Here is an 8,358-nt window from a genome sequence, read left to right on the forward strand (position 1 = left end):
GCTGAGAGCACACTGCATTTCCACTCGTGGCTGGACAGGCTGGGGTGAGCTGGGGCTGAGGAGCGGGGTACAGGCATTAGCGATTAGTCGAGCCGTGACGCTGTTTCCCTCTATGGCACACTCTTCTCTCTGCTTTTCTGACCTCACACCTAGATAAGAAAAACCTGGAAGAACCTGAAATCAAAGGCTCATGAGACAGTGGTCCAGGCTTGGGGATGTGGCTCAGTTGTCAAGACTGCTCGCCTCAAGTACGCTGCGTAAACTGGCTATGTTGATGCGTGCCTGTAATCTCAGCCTTTGGGAGACAGAGGCATCAGAAGTTCAAGGTCACCCTCAAGTGTATGTAGAGACAGCCTGGGGTACCTGAGACCCTGCCTAGGAGTATGGTCCAGTTTACCGGAGAGGAGGCAAGATTGCATTTTGTATCCCGTTCTGCCAAGAACAGAATCAGTCTGGGCCCTGGGGGATTCCACAGCCACTGTGGTTCCACAACTGCTCTCCTTGTCCGTCTTTCGTCTGGCCCTCACACCCACATGGGCAGAGGGGTGTCGCCGTCATCCTCATCTTATGGACAAGCAGCCAGCTTACCCCTGTGAGGCCAGGGTAGGGTTTAATGAAGGCAAGTCCAGACTTAGGACATTTCAACACCAGACTGTCATCCTCACAGTTTATATGCTATGAAACTGAGTTACAAAAAAAATGGCAAAAAAAGAGAGAACACCTCCTCGTAGTGTTTCAGGTGATTTATGGTTTTGTGTTGGGCTGCACTGACTGTTACCCAGGGTGGCCTGCGTGCTGTGGGTTAGACACACAGAGTGGAATCTAATAGAATATCTTTCTCTACCTGCCGGCTGGACAAGCCTCAGACTTTTGCATTCTGCCTAGGCTTTTCCACGTCATCTCCGTGAACCAGGGCAAGCCACCCTGGGACCGGTGCCAGCTGCAGGGGGCAGTGTGAGTGCTGTGAGGTAGGGCGGAGGCGCTGCTGGGAGAGGGGACTCTCCTTCCCAGCTGGACTTAGCCTCAGGCTCAGGGAAGAGACTTGGGGTCAGTTCGTCTGCCACTGGCCACCAGAGCGGTACCACTTTCTCATCCAGGGCCGGGCAGGACTCTGTCACCATGGGATCTTGGCATGTCTCTGGCTGTACAGTCAGTGGCCCCCATTGTGTCAGGGAGTGAGGCAGACAGAGGCCTCCCTGTGCCGCAGACTGTTGGCAGGGTCCAACTGGCTTCTCTGGGAGCTGTCAGGATTCTAGGTTGGTAATGAGGGAGCCGACTGTGGTGTTGGGGAGCACTTGCGGCACCCGGAATTTCTCGCTGCCTCTGTTGGCATCAGACCTCCCGTCAATCCTGTGCTTCGCTGCAAGCCTCCCATCACCCCGGAGCCCTGACCCCTCACCGTTGTCACAAATTACTTCTGTTCCATTCTGTGATGTGACCCTGAGGCTTCTTCCCCTGAAGCCTCTCCCTGCCCTCTGAGCCCATCCCGAGAAGCTGCTTCCAGATTAGATTCTAACAGAGCCTCCCTGCTGGGGCCATGAGCAAGGCAGGCAGTGTGTTAGACACTGGGTTTGGTGTCACGGGCACAGGCTGGGCAGGATGGAAGAGAAAATACAAAACCTTGGCTCGGGAGATGCTGCCGGGGTAGTAGGGGTGGGGTTTTGTGGGTGGGTGTGTCTGGGGAGGGAGAAACTCGAGTTTTGAAGCAGCCGGCGGCGCTAGTATGGCCAGGCTGGGGAGAGGGGGAAGGTGCACTTCAAGGGCACCAGCCCTGGGTTGACACTCAAGGCCTGTTCAGGCAGCAGAATCACGGTTGCTTTCCATGTACACTGTTACAGTACTGACTGCACACTTGGTCCCATCTCCTTCCCCTTTTTCTCAGGTCTCTGGCCATCCGGGTGTCCGGCTGGAGTCCTCCTGGGGGCCTGGAGCCCCAGGATAAGAGTCCAGAGAGCCTGCCTGTCCTCGGGGACAGATGGTCTGGGGCAGTGGTGCGAAGGGTGCTGTCTGGGCCTGGGTCGGCCAGGACAGAACAGAAAGAGGTGAGACCCCTCTCTCCCTGGTCTCTGGGGACGAGAGTTCTGCTTTAACAAGGGTGGACATTGGTTGGCGGGGCAGCGTCCGTAGGTGGGGCTTCTGGGGGCACTGGCTGAGGTTGCTCTGACCTCAGCCTGCAGTGAGTAACATCTGATTCGGTAGAGTGGGAGGTGGGGCAGGATGACGGCATCCTGACAGAGCTGCATCCCTGAAACCATTCACTGTCTGCCTGCGTTCCTCAGCCAAGAGCAGAAGGCACTGGCCTGGAGAGGGCGGGTCTGGAAGCTGAAGCCCAGCAGAGGACCTTACCCTGGAACCATGGCTCTACGCTCCCCTTCCGGCTGGACTCCAAGGGTAAGTCGGGCCTACGGGAGAACCTGTTGAACTCGCGAGACCCAGCCAGTGACGGCTCCTTCCGTCTGGGGGTGTGGCTAGGAATAGAAGGGCCCAGAAGAAGCAGATGCATAGGCCCGTGACTCGGTTTCCTGCGGGGCTGTGGTCTCCTTTCTGTGGGTGCGTGCGTCCTCTTTCTGCATTTGGCAAGCACTGGCTGTGAAAGGAGCAGTGCATTAGGAGCCCCAGAGATCTGGCTTTGGGTCCTGGAGCTGTTTCTTAGGGACTAGGGAGCCTCAAGGAAATCCCTGCCTCTTCTGTACCTCACTTGAAGAAGCTCCTTGCAGCTCGGTACTATAGAGGGTCATTTCATTGGCTCCTGAAGTTCCTTGAAGCTGATCCCTGGGCTTACTAGCCTCCTATGTTCTCCCTGCCCTGCCAAACCTAGCCTGTCAGTCCTTCCATGAGGCCCTGGATTCCTGGGCAAAGGGGCCGGGGTCGGAGCCCTTCTACATCCGAGCCAACCTCTCCCTGCCCGAGCGGGCGGACCCCCACGCCCTTTGTGTGAAAGCCCAAGAGATCCTACGGCTGGTGGACCCAGCGTACAAGCGGAGGCAGGAATGGTTCTGCACGCGGGTCGACCCCCTCACCCTACGGGACCTGGACCGGGGTACCGTGCCCAATTATCAGAGGTGATGCTGGAAGCCTGGGGTGGGAGGGAGCCTGTGGGGCCCCGGTCCAGGGATGTAGCTCTCTTCCTCCTGGATTCCCGCACTGCCTTCTGGGATGGGATGAGTCGGAGGGGAAGAACTTGGGACTTGCTTTTCCCTTTAAGTGTGTGACCCAACTTCCTCCTGCAGAGCTCAGCAGCTTCTGGAAGTCCAGGAAAAATATGTGCATTCCAGCAGGCACCGAAGCCCCCGGAGCAATGTAAGCAGGCACGGTGGGCAGAGAGAGGCATCAGCGACAGACCGGCAGGCTGGTGTCCAGAGGGAGGGTCGGGCTGGGTATTCTGCCATTCTTGAGGAAAGAGGAGAGGGGGGTCCTGCTTTACCATAGCAGTGGATTTATCCTATCTGCCTGGGTGCCTAGGAAACGGAGGGCATTAGTTTTCTTGGGCAGGATGGCTGAGAGATGGGATGGACTGGGTTGGGCCCTGTGCTCAGGGATATGTCCACTATACTGTGGGCACCCGAGAACAGCAATATTCTCTTTTTCAGACCCCAGGCTGGGTCACCACTCTGCCCATGGTAAAGTGGGCTTCCCTGATAAGGTCCCTGGGAGACCCCATTGCTGGAGCATTGTCAGGGAGTGTGTGTTCCAGGCAGATTGCCAAGAGCATGCAGCCGTGTGGCTCTGCTCGCCTCTCTGTGGCTGCCAGAGGGTTGTTCTCCTGCTGCCTGGCCAGCAAGCTGCTTCTATGAGTCCATGCTTGTCTGGGACCTAGTGCCCATCCCCTGTGCTTACATCATAGTTGTCCGGCTTTGGCTGAATAGTGTGTCGCTGAATTCCTGCCCAAGGTTTTGCTGCTGGTACAGTGGAAGAGAGAATGCCTGGGCTGTCCTGGGCTAGCCTGGGCTGGGCTGGGGATGGAGAATGGGATGTGGGTGGATGTGTTATGTGTGGACCTGTTGAGCCCAGACAGCAGTGTCCCTGTACCCCCTCGGCTTCCCCTCGTTGGTGGGATGGCTTGTGCTTAGCATGGTGATCTTTCTTGTGCACCTAGCTGAAGAAGCGAGCCCTGGGGCTGGTGAGGCCCAAGCCCGCAGGGGCCGCTGCGGGAGAGTCGGCGGAGCAGCCACCGGCGGAGCCCTGCTCAGGTGAATCTGAGGGCATGGGGAGCATCCCCGCTGCGTGGGTGCTCTTTGTGCCTGAGTGGCCCCTGGCTTGGCAGTGGGGACGCTCTCGAGGGACAAGGCTCCCTGGTGGTGGGATGGATTGGAGATAGCCCATTGGCAGGTGCTGGTGTGGGTGTGTGTGTGGCTCTGACGAGGGTTGACGCCAGCCCCACCTCCCACACCAAGGAGAGGAAGGGGCTGGGGAGGAGCGAGATGAGGAAGTGGTACTTCTGAGGGGTATCACAGATCCCGAGGTTAGGAAAGGTTTTGGAGGGGAGGCCCTTTCAACTGGGGCATCCAGAGAGGAAAAGGAGCCTGCCGCTAGGAGGGAGGGCTCGTGTAGTCACTGGAGTGTGGTGTGGGAGGTGACTTTGGAGGAGGGTGGGTGCGGAGAGAGGGTCTGGAGTCCAGGACACTCAGCAACCTCTTGCTCAGGGCCTCCCTGTCTAGTAGGAGACAGTGAGTGTAGTTAGAGCGAGCTGCCCTGTAGCATGTACTAGGGACCTAGGAAGGTGTGACTTGAGCTTGGGGTGGGTGTTACCTGGGCTGACAGAGGCAGGTGCACGGTGACTTTGAGCTTGGGGCAAAAGCCCTGACCTCGCAGGCAGCTAAGGCAGGAGCAAGATCAGGTGCTGTATTCTCCCCAGGCAGGCCCCGAGGCAGTGCTTTTGTCACCCCTGGGAGGGCGCGGCCTTTGCCCTGGGATGTTGGAAAGTCAGTCATGCATTAAAAGCAGGAAGTCCCCTGATAGGGTTGATGGCTGACCCTTTGGAAGCCTCTCCCTAAGTGCAGAATGGGAAGCGGCCTGTAGGGGGCAGACCTGAGACACGGTCAGAAAGACGCCTCCTGCAAGAGTCCCAGCTCCTGTGTGTGTATTGTGTGTGTGTGTCTGTCTTGTCTGTGTGTAGGAGTTTAGCAGGACCCAGGAAGGGAGGATAGGCGGCAGAAGGGGGTGTTGCCTCTATCCCTGTGGAGCCCCTCACCTCTCCACGCCCTCTCCTCTGCAGAGCCAGAGCGAAGCCTCAAACCCTACAGCCTGGTGCGGCCACTCTTGGTGTCTGCCCTGCGGCCTGTGGTGCTCCTGCCCGAGTGCCTGGCGCCTCGGCTCATCCGAAACCTCCTGGATCTGCCCAGCTCCAGGCTGGATTTCCAAGTGTGCCCCGCAGGTGAGCCTGCCGCCGAGGCGGGTGGGTGGATTGGCGAGGGGTTGGAAGGGTGTACGTCTGGGTGGCCCTGAACCCTGCATGTCCTTCCTCTCCCGCAGAAAGCCTCTCTGGAGAGGAGCAGTGCACATCCTCTGCTCCCGGAGCCCCCAAGGCCTGTCCTGCCACCCCCGGGCTGGGCAGCAGGATCCGTGCCATCCAGGAATCTGTTGGGAAGGTAGGTGCTGAAGCCGGGTAGGCTGCCATTTGGGATCCAGAGTCAGCATCTGGGCCTCCCCGTGGGATCCTCATTGCCCTCCCTGTGCTGGTTGGGTCAGGACCATAACTCTTGGGGGTCCCCTGAGGAGTGGGCTGGTGTTGCTTACCTGAGCATCCTTGTGTCTGAACTTCCACCGTCCTGCTTGCTGCCGGGGGCGGCAGGGAGGCGGCTGGTGGGGGTTTGAGAGCCAGGTACAGAGGGACCTGACCTTCCTCCAGGTCACTCATGAACTTGGGTCTGCAGTCTCCTTTGTTTCCTTGCCAATGAAGCAGGGCTTTCCCCCGGCGAGGTGGTGCCTGGATGGGTACGGCAGGGAGGTGGGCCCAGGAGTAAGCTGTCTGTCTGTCTGTCTATCTGAGAAGAAGCACTGTCTGTTGGAGCTGGGTGCCCGGGGCGTGCGGGAGTTGGTGCAGAGTGAGATCTACCCCATCGTCATCCACGTGGAGGTGACGGAGAAGAATGTCCGTGAGATCCGGTGAGTGGTGGCCCTGGGTGGGCGCCCCCTTGTGGAAGCCTCTGTCTCTGCACCTGCCACCTGTCTGCCCATGTGTGTGCATGTTTGTATCCTGTATGTGTTGTGGGTATTTATCTTTAGAGAGGGTTAGGTCTGTAGCATGGGTCAGACCACATTTTGTGTATCATGTGTATGTATGTGTCATAAGTATGTATACTATGTGTCTCATAGATACGCATGTGTCGTGTGTTCGTGTGTATTCTGTTGTATGATGTGTATCGTGTGTGTATGTTCTGGGTGTTTTGTGTGTATGTATCATAGATGTAGTATGCACTGTGAATCTGTCTTGTCTGTGTTATCATGCATATATCTTGTGTCACACGTGTAACCTTCATGTCGTGTGTGTATCAGGTAAGCCATACGTATTATGTATGTACCATGTTTCATATGTATATCGTGTGTATTGTAGTTGTATGTGTGTGTTATGTAACAATATGTATTGGTGTGTGCTTTGTGTATTGTGTATCAGTGTGTATTCATGTGTGTTCCGTGTATTGTCTGTCATGTATGTCTGTACATATATTGTGTATAGTGTGTATGTGTGTGTGTGCACACATGTGCAGCCTGCCCTGATTACCACCCTTCTCTCCAGGGGCCTCCTGGGCCGGCCAGGCTGGCGGGATTCAGAGCTGCTCCGTCAGTGCCGGGGCACAGAGCAGTGGCTCTGGGTACTGCCGTGTTCCTGGGTGCAGGTGCCTGCCCACGCCTGGAGCCACGCCGAGGAGCTGGCCAAGGTGGTGCGTGGCCGCATCTTGCAAGAGCAGGCTCGCCTTGTGTGGGTGGAGCGAGGCAGCAGCCGAGGGGGCAGCGGCAGCAGCAGTGAGGCCTGAGGACGCAGCCCACGCCCGGGGCCTTTTCCAGCCCCTCTCCAGACCTCCTCCATCGCCTGCCTGGTCTCCTCCAGCCAGTGCCCGGACACTCCCTGTTTGTGCCTGGCCTGCCTCCTGCTGGAGAGACCCTGCGGTGGAGACCTTCCCCGGCCAGGGCCTTCCTTGTCCATGGACTCTGCAACTCGGGACCTTGGTTCTGGGCTCTCGTGGGAGCCCCTGGGGGCAGACCTGCCCCTGACTTGCTGCTCTGGGTCTCCTCACTAGCCCCCGTGTTCTCCTGTTTCTGTTTGTGGTTCTGACGTGTGTGTCTGTGCCCCCTCCTCACGCACTCACACTGGAATAGAGTTCTCACACCGCTGCTTAACTTTGCACACTCGTGGATCTCCGGTTCTGTCCCTCCACCTGTCTGGGTGCACGCGGTCTCTGGGGTCCTTGGGCTGCTCTGCCCAGCACCCTGCGACCCCCACAGTTCATGGGCATTTCTCGTGGGTGCCGCCGTGCAGCCTCCACAGCTGCGCTGGTCAGCTTGCACCCTTGTATCTCCTCGGGTGTGTCATGTCTCCTCCTGGGTGAACCTCGCACCATCCTTGTGATCCTGGGCACTAACGAATGTGTGCTGCGCCCAGCATACCGGGACATGTTCTCTTGGCTGGCTTTCTGTTCCCCACCTGCCTCTAGGAGGCCAGAGTGGCGGTGCTGCTAGGCCATCCGAATGTCTGGCCTGTGGGTTGACTGACTCCCAGGTCCTTTCCACTCAAGCTGCACGTAACGAGTCATTAAAGTTTGTCATAGAAGTTGGTGGCCTCGTGCTCGCTTCCATCCCTGCTCTACAGCTCTCCTTTGTCCCCATCCTTCCCCCCCACCTCCCACCTTTCACGTGTCTGCCAGCTTGCTCAGCTTGTGGGGGAGGGTCACATTTCCCTCGACTCCTCCCAGAGACGCCCGCCATCTGTGCTAGCATCACCTTACCTGCCCCTGGTGCCAGGTGTCTGTGTGTGGGCCCTGCCTTCCCCATCAACAGAGTGTCCTCTGGGGCAGGTCGCTGAAGCCAGCAGGACGTGAACGACTGGAGGAACCTGGCCTCTGTGTACAGGAGACTCAGCAAATCACGGGTGTGCGGGTGCCCCTGTCGGTCCAGGCAGACTGACTGGAAGAGGTGCCCCGTGGCTGCGAGGGTTTCACTTGCAAAAATGTTTATGGTGTGTACACACAAGGGCAGAGCGTGTGTGTAACTTTCAGGAGTCAGTACTCTCCTTTCGTCGCGTGGGTCCTGGGGATTGAACTCGGGCTGTCCACTTGTCAGCAAGCTTCTGTAGCTGCAGAGCGCTCTCACCCGCCCTGAGGCCCCTTCCGTTAAGGAGCTTGCTGCGGTTGGCCCACACCT

The 8,358-nt window shown here is 58.0% G+C and overlaps 1 protein-coding gene across 3 annotated transcripts in view; it reads left to right on the top strand.

Moving 5' to 3' along the window:
- Card10 (caspase recruitment domain family member 10) overlaps positions 1–7,768 on the top strand; it is a 28,473-nt gene extending 20,705 nt beyond the window's left edge. For 2 of the 3 annotated variants that reach the window (XM_021654024.2, XM_021654023.2), the window contains exons 13-21: positions 1,883–2,042; positions 2,280–2,391; positions 2,819–3,062; positions 3,231–3,300; positions 4,097–4,190; positions 5,216–5,374; positions 5,473–5,588; positions 5,990–6,105; positions 6,737–7,768. In XM_021654024.2, coding sequence (XP_021509699.1) covers positions 1,883–2,042; positions 2,280–2,391; positions 2,819–3,062; positions 3,231–3,300; positions 4,097–4,190; positions 5,216–5,374; positions 5,473–5,588; positions 5,990–6,105; positions 6,737–6,974 — 1,309 coding nt within the window. In that variant the 3' untranslated portion in view covers positions 6,975–7,768. The remainder of the gene's footprint in view (positions 1–1,882; positions 2,043–2,279; positions 2,392–2,818; positions 3,063–3,230; positions 3,301–4,096; positions 4,191–5,215; positions 5,375–5,472; positions 5,589–5,989; positions 6,106–6,736) is intronic. The other variant, XM_021654022.2, reaches the window with a different exon arrangement.
- The last annotated feature ends 590 nt before the right edge of the window (positions 7,769–8,358 follow it).

Source organism: Meriones unguiculatus, chromosome 8, assembly GCF_030254825.1.
Source record: "Meriones unguiculatus strain TT.TT164.6M chromosome 8, Bangor_MerUng_6.1, whole genome shotgun sequence".
Lineage (NCBI taxonomy): Eukaryota > Metazoa > Chordata > Mammalia > Rodentia > Muridae > Meriones > Meriones unguiculatus.